The following is a 24,575-nucleotide window of genomic DNA, read 5'->3' as shown; positions in this document are numbered from 1 at the left end:
TGCCCAAGTGTGTTGACACACACATGAAAATAAATGAAAGCATGTGAATCAGACCTGCTAAATGCCATGCATGTTAGATGAGCAGATACAGTATGAACCCTTGAGTATAATCCTGTGTTCTGCTCATGTAGTATTATATTTAACACAATATACTGGTTAAAACACATCCACAAAGCAATATATTAATTAATTAATTAACTAAGATGCATGCACAGCATCCACGACACCTTAAGTACCCCAATTTCAGCTCCTGTATAGAAAGCAAATCTCTAAATGTAGTTTTGACATGCACAGGGTCATGCAGGTATGGAGAAAGGAGAGCACACACACATACCTACTAGAGAGAGTTCATCTCTAATCACGCACTGTGGAGATCATTTCTCTCAGGACTCCTCAGAGGTTTGGGTGGAGGGAAAAGGAAGGAAGAGACTGGGTGAGGACAATAGGGTCAGACATGAAGGTCAGCTAGAGGTCATCTAGCAGGGTTAGGCGGTTTTTATTAACATAAAAAAGTGTCATCTATTTCCAAAAACATATTAGGCATGAGACATATTAGATGTGAGATGGAGATATGTACTGCTAAATCCACTTCACAGTTAATTATTGATTTAAAATGTAAAAAAAAAAAAATAAAAATCTATTCATGAACAGAACAAGAGGTTCAAATCCAGGGTTAATATCCTGACAGAGAATTCAGTTAGTAAAAGGATTGGGTGATATGACAATTTTAGTATCACAACACACTTTTCTTCAGAGCTACAAACCAACATCTCATTAGAAACTTAATAAATAATCAATGAAGTAAAATATAAGGTTATTGTGAGGTATGGTTATGATAATACATGTAATAAATGTAATGCAGTGAAAGCGCAGAGTTTAGGTTAAACACACACACACACACACACACAAACACACTGCATTGCAGTTCAGAGAATGCAGCACATGGGGCAACAGAGTTACTTTAAAAAACTGGCACAAAGAAAACACCTATTTTCTATGCACATGCAGTATGTCTTCAAAGGCCATCATCTAACCTTTAGCCAAAATACTTAGATAAATTGAGCAGGACATGAGCACATCACATGGCCTGAGCAAACATTGCCTTTATTGAGAGTACTTCTCTAAAACATGTAAGATGTCTGTGTTCCTCTAGCTACTCTGTAACCATGGCTTGATTCAGTGTTTCTCTAATAAACTAATAAAACTAATAAAACAACCTGATTATAAATCTGTGCCGAACGGAAACGCTGGTTTCACACACCCAAACCTTATTTCCCAAACAATGTTACGAGTATAAATAACCCCAGCTTGTTGTTCTAGTGCTATGTGGGTATGTGACACTTATAATGCCATGGCTTTATTGCACCCAGTTAATCAGGAAATGAGAAACACAAAACTAAATCCCTGATTTTGTTTAATCATGGCTACTAGTGACATTTTGTCCCATTAATCTCAACCAAAAACACCACGCAAACGGCTATGGTTAGTCATTTGAGGGCGTGTCACACACATACACAATGAATCAGAAACTGCTAGAGTTACACCACTGGTAATGTATGTGGCCTTGTCAGTTGTACAAAACATGAAACACATACCAAAGACAAACGAAGTGAGCGAGGTTTTTTGAGTATCACCCAAGTAATTGCACTCCTACACGGCTGCATAATAAATGGTTTGGCTGCACTCTAGGTGACGAAAGAGCGAAAGAGCGAAAATAACAACACTTATAACCTTATCTGAGTGCGGAATATGATTATAGTGACTGAATAAAAACTGCGGTTTGCTTTCATTCTTGTTCTGCAGGTAACTAAACATTACTATCCCACCGGTCACTCAACTTTAACTGCTATTTGTGAACGTCCAGAGACACAACATTCTTGTATTCTCTTGTTACAAAGGTCAAGCAAATAACTAAATAACACTAACTTCTTATGCTTAATCGTTAATGATTTGTGGCCGTGTTTTGGTTTATACTGTGACTTGCACTGTAATATTTAAGTGTTAAAAAATGACTATATAACGTATATGAAGCTGCATTCAGCTGTTCTTGTGAGCTGCATGTGACTGGCCAGTACAGAAGACCTGCTACAGAAGCACAATGTGTTTGTGGTTAGAAAACTAGAGTCTCTGAACAGCTGCCAGTTTGTTTCATATGATGTCTGGTACTGCTACAATGCTTATTTTGTGCTTGGTCCCATACTAAATTACTTCGCTGGGCTCTCATCAGGATCCAGAGTACTGTACACCAGTTGATGAGCACCAGTCTAGAGTCTTCCTTGTCCCACTGGCTATTTTTACATGCAAACTAATAATCTGTTAATAGTTACACTGGTAGCTCAATCAAAAAAGAACCATGTAAACACTGGGCATAATTATTTTTACTACCAGGATTATCAACTGCCTTTAATGTTGGTAATATTAGAAGAGTAGCAAATGATCCTCACTCCTGACTGTCAGGCAATTATGAAACGTTCTCAAATACCTTTGCTAGCTGTTGACTTAATAATCCCACTTGGACATCAAGTGGTGCAACAGAAAAGGTTTGCCCTGCCGTCCAGAGATCACAAGTTCAAATCCTGATGATAGCAAGAGAGCTAAATTGGCAGAGCTCTCTGAATGGGAGGGATGACATAACATCTCCCTCCTGTCAATAATAAAACTAGCCAATCGCAGGTTTCTGTGAACTTGTGTATGGGGGAAAACAACAATTTCCTTCAAGTATCTTACGGCGCACTTTATTTCAGCATGAACAGCAGGTCGGAAAGTTTTACCCTCTCTAGCTGTCAGTAGCTGATACTGTTGATACTTACTGTGAATCATGTTATGCCAAAGTCGGCATTAAAATCACGCCACACACACATGAACTAAAAAAAGCAAACAAATTAGGATTCTGTACAAAGTCCTTAAAAAGTCCATGGGATACTTGTTCATACACACATAGCAACCTCTTACTTTGGATATTACTAAACACAACTTTGACTGTTGAAAGTTATTAGCGCTTGGGATTTGATATTTTGAGTTTTGGGATCTACTTAAAGCTCATGCCTCCATAGCTTTAGGTTTTTCTTCTTTTGCTTTTCATATGTGACAGTCTCGCTTTCAGTCTTCCATGCACTCACATGTCTCACACCTCACTGACTCTGTCCTCTAACAGATTTCACACGCATGCATGACTTCTAATGCTAGGGTACACATAATATCACAGGCATTTAACAAAACTGTGTAAGGAGACATGACAAACAGTGTGTCACTGACTGAACTAACACAGTGATGAGGTCAGCTGTGTGCTGTGCTTAACATGATGAAAAATAAGTCTATACAAATATAATGAAATGCTAAAGAGGAATATCTGGGCATTTCTACTATCAGGATCATTTTGTTTTTACTTAGGCTTTTGAGCATCTCTATCCAAAACATCTAAAATAAATCTTATTCCAAGTGCCATTAACTTGCTGTCTTGCTGTGTTTTTCTGTGCTATATATAGACACCAGATCTTAATTATAGCCAAAATGAAGACTGCAATCATCACCAGTCTGTGAACAGAAATGGCTGATATGTCTTCATTCCCCAGCGTGTGTGAGGGAAGCGGTATCAAGGTATTCTCGGGAATGTATGTCTCCCACTGGAGGATCAGACAAAATCGAACGGGATTGCAAGCACAAATACACCTGAGATGAGGAAGAAACAAGTGTTGTGTAAAGGAATTGAATATATTGAGATGTTACACAACTTTGGCTTTTCTACAAGGCACACAGTCAATATTTATACCGACTCACTGTAATCTTGCGGCTTCAGGCAGACTATAGCAACATGCCACAAACAAAGTGGAAGACAAGGAGACGATATCGTAATATCGTTGTTTTTTTTTTACCGGGTATAAAGCAGAATGCTGGTAATCTGAATCGAGCTTGTTGTATTACACAGTGCCAAATGTTCTCTTGTTCTTATGGGACTGTAACTTAGGAGTGCCCTTGGCAACAATAAGCACTAAACTGTGCATCTATTCTTCTATTTATTCTATTCTATTTAGAGGGAAGTTAAGTTTGTTTTCATAGCAAACAATCTGAAATCAATTATTATTATTGCCACACTGCTGCTTGGACAACTTCAAGGAAGTGCTAGGCTTTATTCCAAAGCATTATACCAGATGAATCAGATCACTGCCATTTTCAAGAAGCATTTCCATTAAAACTAACAGTTCCTCAAAAAGGTAGGCTTTCAAAATGTGCAGACGATGATAAGCTCCACAATTTTCTGAAAACTGAAAATTTCTCCTTGTCCAGAGCCATAAAAAATCTCTATACAGTCTCTTTCCAACTCACAGAAAACCTGCCACATGATGATGTATGCACTCCATCTCGAGGCAGCATGTCTGAGTGAGAAAGCGACAGAGTTACGTATTTCAGGACAGACAACTTAATCTGGAGATCCTGCGAGTAGAATGAAAATGATCATAAAAATTAGATTAGAGATTGATATTTTATGAAACATTTCCTATCTGCTTTTCTTACAAGCAGGGAAATCGAGTCAGGGGTTACTAATGTGAGACTGGGGAGAGTGGTGGGGTTTCCAGAGAGTCACCTTTATGACTCCAGTCATTTCAGTCATTCCAGAGTTATATAGCGATTGGCTCATCAACCCTGAAATGAAATCCTTTTCTCAGTAATATGTAAAAAAATCATGGACATTTCTGAACTGATAAAGCTTATGTCTGTTTACGGCACATAGGTTTTATCAGTTTCAACGCTTGACGTTTATTGTGTGAGGAAATCGTGTAGCTAGCAAGGTTTTAGACATCTTTAGTCACACTGACTGCATTTGTTATAGTGGCTTCTTACCCAACATGGATAAAAAACACATTACTGTATGTTGGTGAAATATATTTATTTATGCTTATATTAAGTTGAGGCCTAAAAGTCTTTTAAAAACAAACCAAAAATTGCCAACCTGATATTTTTCACATAATTCAGCCACACTGACATGCAACAGATTTTTCCCAGATCATTGAGATGACCCACTTCCTTGTCACACTCTCAGCATGTTTGTCCCTCTCTCCACCCAGGTATATTTCTTTAGTCATGCATGGTTAATGCAGTGGAAAGAGCAACAGATGGAGTCTGTGAGGATAAATAAAACCAGAGAGTGACGCCAATTGATGCTTGCTTTAGCCACTACCATGTTACAGAGCACATACTCATCCCTAAAGCACCAAAGGCACTAGGATTAGACAGACCTCTGGTCTTGTGAGTAAACTGCTTTAGTCTTACAAACTCAAGGCGAGGGAGTTGCTGGATATGGTCTGCTCGTTGTGCTAATGTGTTGACAAAGTCATCCGCATGAGCGCAAACAAGAATACAGAGGCAAGAGTAATTACTGATTACTGAGACCAATAATGACTAGGCAACTCTGAGGGAATGATTGCATGGGTGTGTTCAGTCTCCGGCTCTGTCTGCCTCATGCACGCACACACCACCTTTCTGTGGCAGAACACTTCCTGAGAGCTGAGCCATGCTGGGTAAATAGACAGTGCCCACATAAATGATAAGCGATGCATTAGTCCTTCACCAGCAGCTCTGGGACATCAATCTCAAATGAACATTACAGCTAGTTCAGGCCAGCAAAGCCCTTCCCATTAAGCAAACATCCCGATTTCAGCAGTGACCCAGATTCGGTATGACAAACCCGTGTTATTAGCTAATTATCAACTAACTTCAAATAACCATCAAGGTGCACGGTCCAGGGTGGATTCCTGCATCGTACGCAGTATTCCCAAAATAGGCTCTGGATCCAATACGCCCCTGATGAAGCACTGTGGATCCTGTACTCAGTTTGGTGGTGATTTATCAAGATTATTGCCTCAGTAGAGTATGCGTCTAACACGACAATCTCTTGGTACACCCACAGTGTAGATTAAACAGTCGCAATTTCCTGTAACCTTTAAACCATCATGTAATCATCCTCCTCCCCATCTCACTAATTTTTCCATGAAGAGCCAGAGATATTAAAATGCTTGAAAACAGTGTAATAAAGAAAATTTTACCACATTTACAACAAATCATTTAGCACAAAAAAAATATTTAGATATTAGAAGAAATGAGAGATTAGGACAGGGAACAGGATATTCACACACAATGAGAATAATGAGAGAGATTTATATTGTCACTAATTAGTCACTAATTGGTCATTACTTTATATTTGTATTGTATTCTACTCCGGATACAGTAAAAAGAACATTTACCCCATTCACTTCCTCATTCTGTACAGTATATTGCTCATGATTGCTTATAATGTGCAAATGAGAGAGAGAGAGAGAGAGAGAGAGAGAGAGAGAAAGAGAGAGAGCACAAGAACAAGAGAGAGATAAACGCACAAACAATAGGAGTTTTTGGTTGCCAAGTTTGTGTTGTCAAAAACAACTTTTTTTTTTTTTTTTATGTTTCTCAAGTTACACAAAGGCTCACATTTCTCAAGTAAAAAAAGTACTGAAATAACTTTCAGTGTTCAGGAGCAGAAATCAACTGAAATGGTTTTGCTTTCTGATCAAATGATGAGCTGATTTGAAGGTGTTTAGAGGTTTCACTGCAATGTATATTCAAGTTAATCAGCAGTGAGCTGAAATAAAATATCAGTGACAACACTCAGTGAAAAAAGTTGGGAATATACATATATAATATGATGTAAAGTGATTCTGTTCTTGGTGAACATCTCGCTTGCTCTTCTTAATGCAGGGTTGATGTTTTTTAACTGTTAACTTCTTTAACTTCTAGTTCAGGTTGGTGCAAATGAATTAGATCTGTAACAGTAGTAGATATGTATTGATGCTTTTTTTGGTCAGGTCTTTTCTTGTGAATGTGCAGTGAAAAAACTCAAAGAGATCCCACTCGAAAAATCCTTCCACAGCTTATGACGGTAGGGGGGCACGGTGGCTTAGTGGTTAGCACGTTCGCCTCACACCTCCAGGGTTGGGGTTCGATTCCCGCCTCGCCATGTGTGTGTGGAGTTTGCATTTTCTCCCCGTGCCTCGGGGGTTTGCTCCGGGTACTCCGGTTTCCTCCCCCGGTCCAAAGACATGCATGGTAGGTTGATTGGCATCTCTGGAAAATTGTGCGTAGTGTGTGATTGAGTGAGAGAGAGAGAGAGTGTGTGTGTGTCCTGCGATGGGTTGGCACTCTGTCCAGGGTTTATCCTGCCTTGATGCCCGATGGCACAGGCTCCCCATGACCCGAGGTAGAAAATGAGTGACTGAGAGAGTGAGCTTATGACGGAGCTACACAGCTTTAGCCATGAGTGTCAACATCAGCACACATCGGTGTCACACGTAAACATTGCCAAACAAGTTGCAGCTTGATTCTTATCAGCTTCTGGGACAGGACTATATTCCTTGTCTGAACCAAAAAAAAAAAAAAAAAAACAATTACGTGCACAAGTCATATGGAATCGGAACATTCCCTTGGACCCAGAGATTTATCAGCACTTTAAATCTTGAATCTTTCAATCTTGGCGAGAGAATCAGGGTTACTAACAAGAGGCTGTGATTGCACTGCTCTTCTCTTTCCTCTCTGACTTGTTCGAACTCAATAAAGCCGGACGTCACGTGTCTCACAGTTTACTGACTATGAATAATAACGACAAAAACAGATCTCTGAAGTTCTATGTTCTTGTCCAAACCGACTGTGCTTTGAACAGCAAAAAACAGCTCCATCAATGCTTCCCAAGAAGTCATTCACAGTCATTAATGAGATGAGATGATTACACACAGAACTTCCTGTTTTTTTTTTGTTTTTTTTCCATATTTGGCTTCTTTCTGTTTTGTTTGACCTGTAGGGGGAGACATGGAGGGGGAGCAACCTCCCAGCGGTTATGCAACCCCTCTTCATAAATATTCAAACAGTGCTATTCTGGGGAGGAGGACGATGCTGTGTGTGTGTGTGTGTGTGTGTGTGTGTGTGTGTGTGTAGAAAACGTGAGATAATAAAAGGGTGTGTAATGTAACAATTAAAAGAGTAAGTGTACGCATGGTACAGTATACAGTATGTGTATAGTGTAACCTACAGTATAATGTTTTTGGCTTGGTAACAAAAACTAAAGAAACAAAATACTGCAAAAAAGTGTGACAAAGTCAACATGAAGCCTTTTGACCTAAGTGACAGTGGAATATTAGTGTCAGAAACAAGATCGCCCACCTATTCAAAAAAGTAAATCCTCACCAGAATCAGGTTCCGTCCTCGGGTCTGGTCAAACCGAACAAGCAGGACTAGACCGAACGGACCACGCTAAATTTCAATACGTGCAACCAGAGTACGATGCTGGAGGTGTTGCTGGAGTTACTGTTACAGCAACCTGAGACAAGGAAGTAGAGGCAGTCAAAGCGTCTCCAGTAATGCCTCACCTCTAGATCCCTGCGTAGTTTAAACCCAAACACACACGTGGCCAGCGCACAGTGTCTCACCAATCGCTTAATTATTAACCTCGTGTGTAGACTAGTTTAAAAAATGCTGGCTAGAAAGATGGGGTAAGGGAGGGTGTGCGTGTGTGTGTGTGTGTGTGTGTGTGTGTGTGTGTGTGTGTGTGTGTGAGATTGTCTCTAGCCGCGTCACCATTTGTTAGCACTTCCTCATAAATAGAAAACACTCTCAGAAAGATGAGAAATGTAATGACTATGAGTCAGTGCTTATTTTTAACACACGCAACTCCATGGGAGTCTTTCTCAGATGAACAATCACCTTTATGCCTTCTGCAGTTTCAGATGCTGTAAATCAGGTTTAGGACCCCTTTCATGGAGCCAGTAAATCTCCTGTAATGGGTTTTACTGAAGCAAAGCCCCTTTCCACCCCTCAGATTCTTTAAAAGCCTGTGTCAAAGGTCAGCAACGTAGAGTTCCTGCCTGTAGGCTGACCTCCTTGTCCGATGCGGGTCAGCTAGAAGGGAGAGAGACCTTATAAAAAGCAGGCGGTTTTATCAGAAGCCACGGTGAACCTGCGCAGACCCGTTAGGAAAAATCTCCACCCTGCGCCTGAGGAGATCTACACAGCTGGAGGGCAAAACCGAAAACACACAGTTTCGCATTCTTCACACGTCGAGGCAAACTCACGGAGCACACCTGGAGTCTCGGTTGACAAGTTCAGCACTGATATTTGATTGTGGATACACCACTACTGCTCATTTCCTGCAGCCGGTGAAGGCCGTCATCGTCATCTGGATCACCAAAGCATATAGAGCACTGATGCAGAAAAAACTCCTGATCATGCACACTACACCTTAGTGTTTCCCTCCAAACCACAAACCAGTTAACAAGTGCTGTATTTGTTTAGGATATGAGTGGAGCATGCAGCAACTCCGGATCTGAGCTAGGAAATAGTAAACTTGTGCATGCAGCAACACAACAGCTCACTCGTCACTGTACACCTGTGAAACCTGTTCTGCTCCAGACAGATGATAGACGAATCAAAAACAAACCGGAGGACTTGCATAAGAGTGGAACATTTACATGTATGATAATCAAACAGACCCATATTGTGGTTTTTCCATGCAGTGTTCTATTTAGCTGTGCGTTTATGATCATATGATGATAATAATATATGCAAATACCAGTGCTAATTTTTATTTTAGCTTTTTTTTTTTTTTTTTAAAAACAAGTCTGGTACAAAGTATGCTTTTAATCTCAGTAATTTAGAAATACATTTTTAAATTTGATCTTTAGTTTAGACAAAATGTCAGACGTATGTGACCTATGTGTTTTTTTTATACACATACACATTATTTTTAAATAATAATAATAAGAAGAAGAAGAATAACAATAATGTAGCTTTATACAAAAAGATCTCCTTAGACACAGACTTTTGCCTCAAATCATTATGAATCTGAAAATTCTGCACCCTCATAACACAATGCCATGTCTCTCTCTCTCTCTCTCTCTCTCTCTCACTCTCTCTCTCTCTCTCCGAGAACTTCCTTTTGTCATAATTACTAATACAGCTAATGCAAAATTAAAAGTAATTTGTGAGAAAGCAGCTCTCTGAGGTTCCTTATTTCTATCCATAAAGGGATATTCAGCCCCCACCAAGATACAAAAACATGTACACACACACACACACACACCCACACACACAGCTCTATACACATCCTCGAACCTGTGACCTGCCTGGAAACCCCAGCATTCACTCACCTTAAAGGCGAACCTGCGGCTGATGTTGTCTGAAGGCTGGATTGGTCCGATCTTAAAGCTGAGAAGAGGAAGGCTTCCCAAGACAACTTCTTCTTTCTCGTCTGGATGGAAAAAACAAACAAAAAAAAAAAACAACACATAAGAGATTAGGCTCGCAAGAAAACTCCACGTATTGCACCAAAAAAAGCAGAATACAATCCGAGCCACAGCAAAACAAGTAGAGCTGTTAATACACAACACACGTCTGAGTCACAGTCACTTTCAGCTTGAAGTCTCCCTGAGCTGCTGCAGCAGTGTAATGCAGTGAGAATGGAAAAGTAAACTCCAGAGCGAATGCAGGTGAATCTCAATATAGATATCCATGTTAGTCCAGCGGTCCTGCATTGACAAGGTACATGCTTTCTTAGAGCAACAGCATGGAGTGACAGAGAGACGAGAGGGAAAAAAGAGCAGGGAGGCGGGGAGAGGGAGAGAGAGGAGAGAGAGAGACAGAGAGAGAGAGAAAGACAGAGAGACGCACACACACACAGAGAGAGAGAGAGAGAGAGAGAGAGAGAGAGAGAGAGAGAGAGAGAGAGAGCGCGAGGAACAGTTGAAGCACTTGGGCAATCTAAATAATGCAATGCTGTGTTTTAATTTTTAAACGTGGGAGTGAGCGAGTGAGGTAGGCAGTCAGAAGGGTTTAGATTCCTCTCCTGAGCTGAGCGCTATTGCTGCTGCTGTCGTGGAAATGGATGCCCTTCTGAGAGAGTGTGAGGGAGAGCGCTTGTGTGTGTGTGTGTGTGTGTGTGTGTGTGTGTGAGTGTGTGTGTGTGTTTGAGAAAGATAGAGAGAGGACTGATTGGGGTGGGCTGTTCTGCTCAGTGTGTGTGTGTGTGTGTGTGTGTGTGTGTGTGTGTGTGTGTGTGTGAGTGTGGTGGGTGAGAGAAATAGAGAGAGAGAGAGAGAGAGAGAGAGAGAGAGAGAGAGAGAAGTGACTCAGTATTACAGGAATTCTGGCATCTAGCCAAGTGTACTGTACCTGTACCTCAGTACAATGCAAGAGCTCGGTCACACACAGGTGAGAGTAAACAAAAAACTCCAGGACACACACTCACACACACACAAACACTCAATACAATGAGTCTGCATGCATTTATCCTTTATTTAAATGAAAATTAAAACAAAAATAAAAAGTTCTATTATTGTGTTTTAGGAAAATGAATGAATCTATTTCTTCACTCTATGCAACACAGCCTTTCTGTCATGACTAAACCTCTCTGACTGCAGGGCGAGAGGTGATATGACGTCAAATGTTTTCAAAACTGATTCAGTTACATAGAAATGAAAGACGGAGGACCGAATGACGAAGTTCTTACGTCCAATTCATATTATTAAGATTATTAAAATATGCAAAGTAATACTTAATAAGGAAAATAAGATGTTTTAAGAATCTGCACACACACACACACACACACACACACACACAGACACCAGGCCACCAACCTGTAAGACCACAAACTAATTTAAATGTGTATTGTTGAACTTCTGCACAAAACATATTGTCTTCAAACAAAAGGTAAACAAATGACTGGAATGACAAACAATACCTATAAAAACAGAAGAAAAATGTTGAAAACCTCAAGCCCAAAAACCTGTTCTTTAAGAAAATAATTAGTTGATAGCTAAGAGCAAGCTTTCAGCAGGAGAAAGAAAAAAAGGAACACACCCATGGAGACACGTAGGTCATACTGTACACTTTAACACACTCCTTAAGTGTCACGCGCAGTCCACACACCTGTTACTCGTACACACGCATACACACTTGTGAAATAGCGTGTCAAAATGCCATTCATCCTACACTGGAATTTACTGTATGTAGCGTGCTTTGACACAACACTCACAACATCTGACTCAAAAGAACCGAATCTTATTTTTGGCCTGATGCCAGGAGAATGATTGTTTTTTGTTTTCTTTCCTAATGGCTCTTAATGAGTGAAAATGTCTGTGCTTGTTCTACTTTATTAATAACTCGGACTCCAAAACTGAATCAAATTTAAAACAGAGGTTAGTAAGGAGCATGTTTGCCTGTTTACCTCTGGAGTGTGCAGGGAGTTTGCGTGTTCTCTCAGAGCTTCAGGGGTTTCCTCCGGGGACTCCACATTTCTCCCCAGCCCAAAGGCATGCCTTATAATCTGACCTCCTAAATGTTCCGTGTGTGTCAGTGTGTGTGATTGTATCCTGCAATAAGTAGGTACCCCATCCTACTTTCCCTAGTATAGACTCCAGGTTCCCTACAAACCCATCTAGGTTAAGCAGGACAGAAAATGTGTAGACGGACGAACACAGAGCTACAAATAATATAAAATGTTTTTATGTTATTGTCAGTATGTTAAAAAAAAATCACATTTGTGTATCTGGTTTTAGAGAATTTGTTCAGTTTTAATAAAGGGGTGAGCTGACTTGTGTAAAAGCTTGCACACACACACACACACACACATTGTTGTATTTCCCATTTTATTTCTCTTTCCTTCTTCATGCAGCTCCCATCTCTACAGTGATGACTGCAATCACAGCGATCTTCATTGTGTCACAAATCACCAAATGTCTCTGTCTCTCTCTCTCTCTCTCTCTCTCCTCCACTGGTAGCTGGCAGACAGCTGTGATTTCTTCTGTGCCTACCAAAAAGCCCCATTTTTCACTAACACCCCCTTGCTGGAACGACAACCGAGGCATTAAACTGCTCAGTCACACATTCCCCTTCCTTCTTTCCCGCAGAACAGCCGGGGAATTGGGACGATAAGGCAACGCTGGGTCATAGCCAGGAAATTAAAGCACACTGAAGGAGACGCTATGGACAGCAGCCAGCCTGTGTGTTTAGCTGATTGTTATTTAAGCAAAGCATAAATGACCAGTGGCGTCCCAAGAAGTCATTGAACTTACGGAAGAAAAGAAACTTCAGCCTCCTGGAGCGAGCTTCCGATGCCATTCAGCAGGATTCTGTAATTCATTTATACAATTATATAACGCTTAAGGCACAAATCAGCTGTGCAAGATGAACCAAAGGACATAATAACAAAAAGTCCAAGTCCAAGTGAACTCACGATCTACTTACCACTAAAAAGGACAGTGTCTGCTGTTTATGTCCACTATAACACTATAGTCACAGAGTGTCATTTCTAAATGCTTTTAACTCTAAAAGACGTAAAACAGAATCGGTGATCCGGGAATAATCGCAGCAGGAGAGCAGAGAGGAGGTGAAGAATAGAATAATTGGCCAGAGAAAGACTCAGGCAAAGTCAACAGGTTTGAATCATGCCATCAACACAGACCTTGCTGGACACCCACACGTAATTATAAGTCTGCTTAGCTGAATCACTTATAAAAAAAAAAAACAGGGAATGAGGGAGCGAGCCCTGATCGAGCAAAGGACCATCAGTGAAGCCATTAGTGGCCTATAACTTAACTACTTAATAATCTTGGATGAAACAGCCGTGTGCTAAAAAGTACGAACAGGAACGACGGAATATTGGCACCCTTCATGAAAAGGAATGTCTAAAATGAATAACTTGAACAACCTCGAGAAAGTGCTCTAATGAAACTGTGATCTTCCTCACCATCGCTTCAGCTGTTCCCATGTATTAAATATGATGCTGATGAAACAGGAAATGGTCAAAGGTCACAAATACTGCTATATTCTGTTCTATGAGGGTGAAGATTGTTACGAGTGCCAACTTTTCTCTGTTAAAAAAGTCACAATCCTTTTTGCTCATGGGGTGTCAATCGTTCTGAAGTGAAACGTGTGGAATATAAAAAGATTTCTCCAGCCAGAGCAAAAAAATGACATCTGCGCGCTTCTTCTGACTTTGGTCTGGTGATCACCTTCAGCTCAAACCTTTCAGCTCATCCCTGTTTCAGCCTGGAACAGCAAATGAATTAACACTGAATTTCTAAGAACAGGTTCATGAACATAATCCTCAAGTAGTCTAATATTAGCATGATTATTCAAATATATACGATATTTTATTCCTGAACTCTTCACAGGGAGAACAAACGAGTCCCAGACATTACTTATAGGCTGGTTTGGAGTTAACAATAATAAATATCATACACTGGATAATGGTGGGTTGTAATCTAAGCAATCATTAAGAAAATGATAAATAAAATAAAAGCTTCAAAAGGCTAGAAATCCCAGGGATGTGATTTACACCATTCCTTAGTCACCTTGACCTATAATGCCTCATGACCTTCTAGATGCCTTAGAGAGAGCAATTTTCCGGATTGGATTCCCTACAAATTCGGAGCATGTCTTGGGACTTTTGGATACAAGAACTATTTTCACCAGAAAGTTCTCTTTATGGACTTTATGCATTATGTGTTAAAGCAGTCTGGAGATGTGAGTTTACTCTTTATTCCTCTTTAATAAGAACTGAGTTTGAGAGAATCTAAACTGTACTAATGTTCCTTATATTTATTAATCCTTATATATTATTAGCTTTACAATCAGGTTTTTGACTTAGTTTGTCAGATTAAAAAAAAGCTCACTGAATTAACTTCAATTCAAGTGTGTACTTCAGACACATGTGATTGAATTAAAGAACATGAATTTTTTTTATGTGTTTTTTCAACATATACGTTACCAGTGCACTATTCTAACATACATGCTTTAATTGCCAAATATTGAACACTACAGATATAGTTTCCATCAGCGGCAACATCCTCGAGTTGTTCCACAGTGTAACGTTAATACAAGGTGAACTGATCATGTTCACTCTACATCTTTCAATCTAGTATTTAGTCATATTACATAACATATATACGTACATATCTTTTTTGTTTTGGTGTAGTCTGGGCATTGTAGATTAAATAACTTTTCTGATTGACTCTAAAGGCCAGTTGATTAAATGTTTTTATGAAGTTTTAGTATCAGCAGCTGTAATGCGGTTTGCTCAAGACAAACAGGTCTCAGGATCATTTCTGAGAACCCCACAGTTACATTTACATGAGCTTACAGCTTGCAGCGTTATCCAGCTTTATATATATATATATATATATATATATATATATATATATATATATATATATATATATATATATATATATAATTTACCTCTATATCTGTACGTGTGGAAGAGAAAAAAGACAGTTTTACATACTGTACGTTTTTCAACGTACAGTATGTAAAAATCCAGGATCAAATGCGTGGGATTCTTTGCCTTGGGGAACAGCAGTGTATGAGTTCAAACAATCAGCAGTGGGTGGAGAAACACAGGTATTCCCACACGTTAGAGCGGGTTTTGCCAGCTCTGAGGTCGAGAGAGAAGAAAGTGTGAGGTCAGATGAAAGAGAAGGAGGATTCAGAAAGCTTTTGCCCTGTGATACAGCCATTACCACATCAGTAGTGATTTATAAAGAGGGTAGGTCTATTCCACACAAAGGTTCTTTGGGTTACTGTTTATAAATGGATGACTGGATATAAAAACTGTGAGCAGTTTTACTTTCAGTGAACATGGAGGAACAACAGATCAGTGTTCTGAATACGAGAGTCAGACTGGAGGGACTAGAGCAGAAAACCATGCAGCCTGATCTGCTGTCAGTCCTGAGGGAGTAAAGAGTCACAGGGACACCTTTTGTTACCTCGGTGGAAGATTAGAAAAACTGCCTGGTCTGACGTCATGTGACCGGAGGATCGGATTAATGAAACGACCCAAACCGACTTTACTGGTGGTGACGTAATTGGCCCATAATTCCGATTCAATCGTTTGAGTATCGCTCACTATCAATATGAATATTCACTCACATACACACAGTAGATAGTTACAGTCTCTAAAGACTATTCCACCTTAACCTCTGCTAGAATTTGTTTTAAATGAAAAAACTGCATTTTGTTCAACAGGATTTTCCTCTTCAGCACCTGGGGGCTGAAATTCAAATGACAGAAAATGCTCTGCACTGACATCTCCGAGCACTAGAGACCACAGAGATGTATTTGATAAAAACGATGAGCACGAAAGCGTCGGACAGGTAGAGCAGACACAGTTAGAGCGTTGTTACACTGCTGAGGATTGTAGGTGACTCAGAAAAATACATGAGAGGAAGAGAATGAGAGACTGGAAAGCCTGGCTCACACCGACAAGCCTCCAGCTGATCCCACAGCACCACAACCTGCCTGCCAGCTTTTCAGCCTACACTTCCTCTTCAGGCCCACTCATTCACTGAGTGCACCATTAGCTCCTGCTTTAATATACTTCACTGAAAAGACAATAATATGAATCACTGAGGCAGATTTAAATGTGTAGGCTGAAGGCAGAAACCAAACTGCACATGAGTTGCACTGTAGATCGGAAACACGTCCTCGAAATCGAAGCATCCGGGCCACTAGGGGGCATTCAATAAAATTAGCAATACAACATATTCACAATACCCAATAACATTAACAACAACTAAGTGATTTAGACGTCACACTATCGAGCCTCACTTGAGTAAATAATACTTTTATAACATTTTTAATAAAACATTTCGATCAACAATCTTATAATCGTGGCACATAATGCCATTTTAATCATATACGTAGAGTTTTAGTCCATATCATAATAAATGAAGCTGCAGCCACTGATCAGACCATGATGCAGAATAACTGTGATTGGTGAAGGAATGGGGAGGAGCTAACTGACATCTGACCTCGGAGGCTGTGCTATTCGCATGACCTTCATGGTTAGGTCAAAATGAGAAACACAACATACACACACAAAACCCCTCACCCACTTCCCCCACACACAAAGAGACACCGACCATTTTCCAGATGTGTGTCTGCAGACATCATCATAAAACACACATTTGACCAGCCATGAAATTAGCCGTGAACGTGACTAAGTGATGGCTGCTTTAACATGCCCTTTCATCTCTTTTACACTTGTGACTTACAGAAATTCAAATCAACATGGAGGCATTTCAACAATCTACGTACATAATGTCTAGTGTTATAAAACTAGTCTTAAATTTATAATTACACAAACTGTAATAAAAAATAGTTTATTTCTGTGAATTCAAATGGTTCCATTCACCATAAAAAAAAGAAATAAATAAAATAAAAAAATAAGGCCAACAATGCAGGAGAGAGATCTGGGATCTCTTGCTAGAAAAATACAAATCTGACCAGGAAGAACGATGAAACTGCCCAACTTACAAGATTTCACATTTTTTCTCAACTCGATACAAATCCAATTTCTTTCCAGTTTTGTCATGATTTTCAGCAGCGTGTTAAATAAGAGTTTGGACGGATCACCCGTGAATCACACTGTCTGCTGTGTTTTATGTAAGATCTGCGGAAGAGACTGGATCAGAGGACACTACATTCAAATGAATACAAAAAAGGGTCTGTTCAGTTGTAGGTAAAAGGCATTTGGATAATCAAATCTTAAAGGTGTGGTCACTGCCAGCAATACGAATATAGAAAGATATTAACATAACCCATGCACACAAAAATGGCTTCTCCACCAACCTTTATAGTAGAAGAGACATCGATCCGTGAGCACGAACCAGCGCTTGTTCCACTGCTTCACACCACTGCTGGCCTGCAGTAAGAACATTATCCTTATTATTATAATCGTTCTAATCAGGCTTGAGCGGCAGCTAATCGGCGTTAGGTTCACTGATAGATGGTTGTGATATGAGACGTCAGGACTTAATTCTAATATCTCTCAATAGTTTGGCTATGAAAATGTTAGGGTTGAGTAATGCATTATATCGAGAGGTCTGATTGATGGCATAATAAGAACAATTACACCAGACAGACAGACAGACAGACAGACAGACAGATGCATTAATGTTTAAACAGGTTGAATGCTTTCATGGCTTCATTTGTACTGAACCAGAGACTTTACAACATATTAGCCTTCTGTTAGTTTCTCCTCCAAATGGGGAAAAAAGGAAAAACTGAATAAATACTCCAGCCTACTGGCATGTATTATGGTTGCAACTGCAACTGTACTATTTTACAGCTTTGTAAGTATGTTGATGTTGAATATCAGCATGAATACAAAGCTAATCTAGTCAGAATAGATCTGATAGTAAAGAGAGCCTGCTTGAATCTCCAGTCTAGGTTACAAAAATAATCACTCATGCCCAGTGCTATTGCTGTTATCTTGATTGCACAAAATTTTAAAACAATATCACATACAGTAACAGAAAAAAAGAAATAAATGAAAGCATATTTTTCTGCCTTTTTAGCTTTGAAAGATGGCAGTGATTAGCCCTGCCTGCTAGCTCATTTCTATCAGCCTCCTCCCTGACTGTGTTAAACTGCACTAACACCTAGGAAGGCAAATCGCTGTAATAAACAGCTACAGCTCTGTACAGCAATCTGGTTTATTTGAAAGACTGCCTCTATAGGACATCAACACAATACCAAATAAACCAAACGGTTTCTTTGCATAGAAGAAAAATGTCCTGAGTCGTGTAGAAGCCTTTGCTCACGGCAGTTTTATCTCAACCTTCCCATCAGTAGAACATGACTTTAATCATGATGCACCACTGCTGTCTGTGCGCTGTATTCTTTACTAAACCTAGTATCATATTGTGCTGTAAAAACTGATTTCCTTCTGTTAAAACAAGAACATGAAACATTAAACAGCTGTTTCCGTTAAAATATCCGCAATCAAGTCTCATATTCACTTTACACCAAATAAATCCATCATCAATACTGAAAAGTTAGTAACTAAGTTAAATGACTATAGCATTGCATTGGTTTCTATAATCGTTGAAAATGCATTAAGTTAAAACGGTGTAACAGAAAAGGTCATGAGTTCCTATCCCAATGACGGCAAAGCTAAAAGTGCCTCACGACCAATGGAACAAAATCGGCTGTTCTGTCTAAGTGGAAGTGATGGTGTAACTCACAGAAACACTAGACACTGGTATCTCAAAGCTTTTAACAACTCTGGGTGAACTATGATAAATTCAGCTGCCCAAATTGTTGTACTCTTTGTTACTTTTATTTCACCTTGTTTCACACAATTGTACTCTGATGTACATGTTTGCAACTACGCAAGGCTGTGAGTTAGTTCATAAACGATAGTACAGTATGTGCCGTTGCTGATATTCTAACAATATCAGTTGGTCTCACACACTTTACCTGTTTATGGAGCCAGCCCTGCTTGGTCACTTCAGCTTTTGGGTTACGGCGCATGGAGTTGGAACGCTTCCCAAACGTGGCGGCTCTCTTAGGCGTCCGTGAAACTGGCTACACAGAAGCACAGGAGAATGTTTATGCTTTGTTGAACTCCAGACACAAACATAACATCTACACAATGTGGTTGATTGATAATTATAATCCTGGGCTGTCAGCTGTGGGCTACGATCGATTACGCGATGATCATTTATTCAGGATTTCTGATCAGAGGATTATGTAATATTTTGTTTTCCCTGTTCACACACATGACTCTGTTACGCATGATATTAACAAGTGAGTCAAATCAGATGCAAGGATTTTTTTCTTTGTGTGTTAGTATACACATGTGTCAAGTCATTGGAGTCTCAGCATAATACAAGGACTGGGAACAATGTCATAAAATCTTTAGTAAGAAATAAAACATTTACATTCATGCTATTTGAAGGGTCACATATCCAGAGGCAGTCTCACATCACACATATAATTTGTTTTATTTCTCTTATACCACTGCCATTTATTAAATACCATCAATATTTCATAATAATAAGCTCTTTAACCACTTATAATAACACTTAATGTGCATTGTCCGTGACTCAGATTAGTTCTGGATATCACTCTATATGAAAGCTAATTAAAAAACCCCCAGCAGGTTGCCATGTTTCGGAGGAATCGAGGACCGAGAGCTCCTCTTGTCTTCTCTTGACAGAAAACTTAGTGACTGTTATAAAGTGCTTACGTCTGAGATTCCTTCCATCTACTTACTTACATGATGGCACTGTATCAGCGATTACATTTTTTATCTTTGTTAAATAACAGCGCATTTTTAATCCATTTGTTCTTAAGATTTGATCGTGAGGAACATCCGGCTTACACAAGTCCTGGTGAATGAGCAGTTACTATAGAAACAGTACTGCATCAGAACAAGCACATTGATATAAAGCTGTGATATGAATTACAGCTGAAATGAGTGTCAGAGTTGTTGTTAGGGAAAATAAATCCAGCACTTAATCATGGAATTAATTATAAACCTTCTGTGAATATTCGGTCCTAAAATACAGAAGCAGACAAATGTTTGAACAGGTCTCTAAGTTATTTAGAAGAAACTTGATATTTATTCCTAATGTGCGGCAAAACCTAGTGAGATAATATGAGGAAGAAGCCTTGAGAGGAACCAGACTCAAATGAAACGGAAGCCCATCCTGATCTGTGTGACACCAGAGAGTGTGATTATATATGATGTCCTTTATACAACTGTATATAGTCGGTGGAATTGTGTGGTCGGTGCGTGATCCACACCTTTGGATGTTTCTCTGAACCACTTCATGTGAGAGAGGCGCATGAGATGTGACTGTTTATATTGGTAAGTGTTTGCACATAAGCCTTAAGTTAAAGAATATGTTTAAGATCAAGAAAAAGAAATATTTGAGACATATCACTGTATCTGTAACACTGTAACCTACTGCAGCTTGCTCTCCTGTTTTTGTTTTTTTTTTAATATAGTGTACTGCAGTATACTGACCTGTGAGTGATTCTGGGCCTCTGGGATTGAATGAGATGCCATGCTGAGGTTGTTGGCATTGCTGTTTGCCTCGACGGTGCTGTTCACGGGCCCTCTGCTCCCCGTCTTGCCATTCATGTCCGAATCTGGGCTCCTGCACACACACAGGTACAAACAGCGAGCCATCACCTTTACGCAGAGCTCGTTCTCAAAACGATTCACAGTGTGTGTGCGCTGCAAAAGTGGACGACCCGAAAGAAAAATTGCAAAAAAAAAAAAAGTTACAGTAGGACTATGGGAAAGAGGCAGACATGCACACATGGAGCCATGATATTTTTATCCTCCACTGGCAAAAGCGCAAGGCCGCACCCCAGAGGCTGTAGTTTAAGAACAGCCGATGGTTTTGAAAGAATGTGATTTGAGAATGCGAGAGACCAAACGGAGAACGAAGGAAGTGCACATGGCATATGCAGCCCTGTATTCGTCATTCAGTTCTATTGATCCCTGGTCTGGATGTTCCAAGCTTTCTCTCAAAGCCATTGATTTGCTGACCAGCAAGACAGACGAATTTACAACAAGTCTTTGAAGCTTACAACCAACTCAGACTGAAATATGAGCTTGATTAAATACTAGCAGCTCTTAAGAAATAGGTCTAACAGAGGTGGAACATTCAGGTTCAGGAGGGATTCACTCAAGCAACATGAAAGAAGTCATGTCATATTATTCAGAGCAAAATGTAAAATGATGGCAGGATTTTCAGTTAAAGCGCCGGGTTGTTACACGTAGAACAGGAAATATGTCCAGTCAGACATAAACACTGCATCATATACACATATGACGATGATCGGCTCAATAGCACGTGATCTCGTTCACGCATGATTAACTGACATGCAAAAAAAATCCACTGTGTAGAAAATAAAATGCATCAGACTTAGGAAAGGCCTCTGCTGTAGAGGCATTCAACTTTATTAACATACTGTGGACATTCTTTATCGATCCTCAGCAACGCAGGTAAGAGTCTCTATGAGAGCTAGTCAACTCTCTCAACATAAATCTTTTATCAGTCCTCTGACGAATTCAAAGAAATCCGAACATGGTGACACGTATGCACTGTGGAAATTACATTAAAAAAAATAGCTTAAGCCTTTACGGAAATTCGGATATTCGTGCATCAGTCAGGGTGATGCTAATGAATTCATTACACATACAAACACAAACACACACATTAGTTCAGGCTTTAACACACAGCCCATTCAGTTCCATTTTATGAGTCTTCTTGATATTTAAAATCCAACCCAAGTCATTGACACATGCTGGGTTTCACATTCTCCAAAACATGATATAATACACATTTTGCTCATGTAGCATCTTCAAGCTGTGCATTTTTCACTGTCTTCACTATGTAAACCTGCACACCTGTAATTTTAGGTTATTGAGTGAGAGCCAGAAAGAAAGAACGGCACACTTACTGCAACTCTTTCTGGATCTGTCCGTTCTCCTCCAGACGAGTATGGATCACTGGGAGCCCAGCTGGCCCGTTCGGCTCATTCTGACTGGAAAACGGAAAGAAAATGAACAGTAGTATAAATGTTTAGCTGGCAAAACCATGACACTTTTCCAGACTAGTCACAACAATCCTGTAAAATGGCAAAGCAGGATCGCCCAACTTGCTTAATAATTCAACAGTTAGCAGTACAGTGTTACACTCAATCAATACACACCCGTTTAGCCTCTGTGTGTGTGTGTGTGAGACCATGGCCGTAACTGTCCAGGGTTTAAACAGCCACGAATAAATATTTGAAGCAAAACTAAACATAAAACTTGGGCAGTAATAACAGCATCCTGGCCTAGAGTGTGTAGAAACGTATCATATCCAAAGTCCTGGTAGCTAAGTGACACTATCATGCTCGTGTTCTGCCTTTAGCTTGACAGTCACTCACTTTCAGCCACTTGTGACTGGACGCAGTATCTCGGTATCTCTTCCCACTTTACAGAACTGATAGGCTGAGCTCCAGGGACTGGTCTCTTAAACAACAAGAGTTTCAAACTTTATACAGAAGGCAGCTGCTTCACAGGAACTGATTTCACATCTACTGGAGTAGGAGAGTGTGTGTGTGTGTGTGTTTGTGTGATGCTACACTTTGGCACGATCATAAACATGGTTAACTGATGTGTTTTAATATGTTGACATGACTGTCATATATAAAGATCATAAACAAAGTTCTGTCCATATTGTGTGAATTGTTATTTCTGCTCATTTCCACGGAAGCGAGAAGGAGAACAAAAGCCGTAGCCGATGGACAAAATCTAAACAAACATATGTAAAGAGCTGTTTAGCAGTATGGTGCATTCGGCAGCTGTTGTGAACTCGGCTGAATTATTAAGAGGGAAAGAAGTGGAGCGTTGTACACTCTGCGTTTCGCTGTGACAAGGGAGGAGCTGGTTAAGGGTTCAGAATGGAAGTGCAGCATGGACATGAACTGAAGATCTTTGGCAGACTAGAAATGTCTCACTTCCTACGAAGAATTATGCTTTAGAACGACATGCCAAATAATACAAGCACAAGCTGTCAGGGCAGTCTGCTGATTCCCATACTCTGTTCTCTCTCTCTCTCTCTCTCACACACACACACACACACAAAGAAATTGCATGTAAAGAACAACAGACAACTGTCAGGAATTCAGTCGCTCTAAAGGCAGATGGACAAATCTAGAACATCAGTGGAGAAACGTGTGTGTGTGTGTGTGTGTGTGTAATCTCTTAGGGTCTTGCGACTGAGCATGCTTTATCATGCATAACCCAGAAACCTATATAGAAACAGAACCAGTCCCTGCACTATATCCAACACGTATAAGACACTCTGGAAAACACTCTAATCTGTGCATGATTTTAAATCGATTGGACTACAAGCAATATGTCTTGGAGCACATGACCAATGAATGCTGACATTAAACACACGTCTAAACAGCAACACTCACACAAATGCCGAGGTACAAAAAGGCTTAATAGGATCTCCTACGAATCATGGATGTCTCCCTCCAGCACTGCATTGCAGTCCTGCCTGACCTCCAGCTCCGAGTTTCCAGTCATGCTGCCTCTGCAGCTGCGTGCCTCTCTGTAGCTCGCTCACTATAAACTTCCCCCTTCCTTATCCGTCTCTTCCTCTCTCCCTCTCTCTCTTTCTCTCCCTGTCTCACGCTGCCATGCTCCGCTAAAGCGTCCCTGCAGTGTCACCACCTCACCTACCTGACTCGCCGGTCCGCTCGGAACTTCAGCATATTTCCCCGGATCAATTATATAACAAACACGGTGAGCACCAGATGGCCAGAGAGACAGAGTGAGAGAGAGAGAGAGAGAGAGAGAGAGAGAGAGAGAGCAGCTGATGCCAGGAGTGTCTGTTGGGCGCTAGATACAATAATTGCTGTCCTCCTTTCTCTCCTTGAGAACATAGCCTCTATCGTTCTCTCATTCTCTCTCCCTTTCACTCGCTCTCTTTCCCTCCCTGTCACTCGTTCCGTCTCTCTATACCTCCCATGTGCTCTCCTGCTTTCCAGAACTGCACTGCTCAGCTTGTTTGGTCCCTGCAACTGTTTCTTTTTTCTCTCCTTCTCTCAAGTCTTCATTCTGTCATAAAGGAAACTCCCCTCACCAAAAGAAAATAAACAACAACAATACAACATGACCATGTGACACTGAATGACCCACGTGAGGCTGGAAATCAGAGGGCAAAGCTGTGGACATTCGTTAATGATGACCAACAAAC

General features: G+C 40.2%; 1 protein-coding gene across 7 annotated transcripts in view; it reads right to left on the bottom strand.

Annotated features, from left to right (window-relative positions):
- The window catches only part of plekha6 (pleckstrin homology domain containing, family A member 6), a 56,124-nt gene that overhangs the window by 18,144 nt on the left and 13,405 nt on the right, over window positions 1-24,575 (bottom strand). For 3 of the 7 annotated variants that reach the window (XM_060858084.1, XM_060858086.1, XM_060858087.1), the window contains exons 2-6: window positions 22,282-22,365; window positions 20,834-20,966; window positions 19,279-19,386; window positions 17,647-17,719; window positions 10,167-10,267 (exon numbers count right to left, since the gene is read on the bottom strand). In XM_060858084.1, the coding sequence (XP_060714067.1) occupies window positions 10,167-10,267; window positions 17,647-17,719; window positions 19,279-19,386; window positions 20,834-20,966; window positions 22,282-22,365 (499 nt within the window). Of the gene's footprint in view, window positions 1-334; window positions 477-10,166; window positions 10,268-10,408; window positions 10,608-13,088; window positions 13,150-17,646; window positions 17,720-19,278; window positions 19,387-20,833; window positions 20,967-22,281; window positions 22,366-24,058; window positions 24,106-24,575 lie in introns of those variants that run through there. The other 4 variants (XM_060858085.1, XM_060858088.1, XM_060858091.1 and 1 more) reach the window with 4 other exon arrangements.

The sequence above is a fragment of the Tachysurus vachellii genome, chromosome 22 (assembly GCF_030014155.1).
Source record: "Tachysurus vachellii isolate PV-2020 chromosome 22, HZAU_Pvac_v1, whole genome shotgun sequence".
Lineage (NCBI taxonomy): Eukaryota > Metazoa > Chordata > Actinopteri > Siluriformes > Bagridae > Tachysurus > Tachysurus vachellii.
Note: the sequence above shows the minus strand (reverse complement) of the source record. Positions and strands in the feature narration are given on the sequence as shown.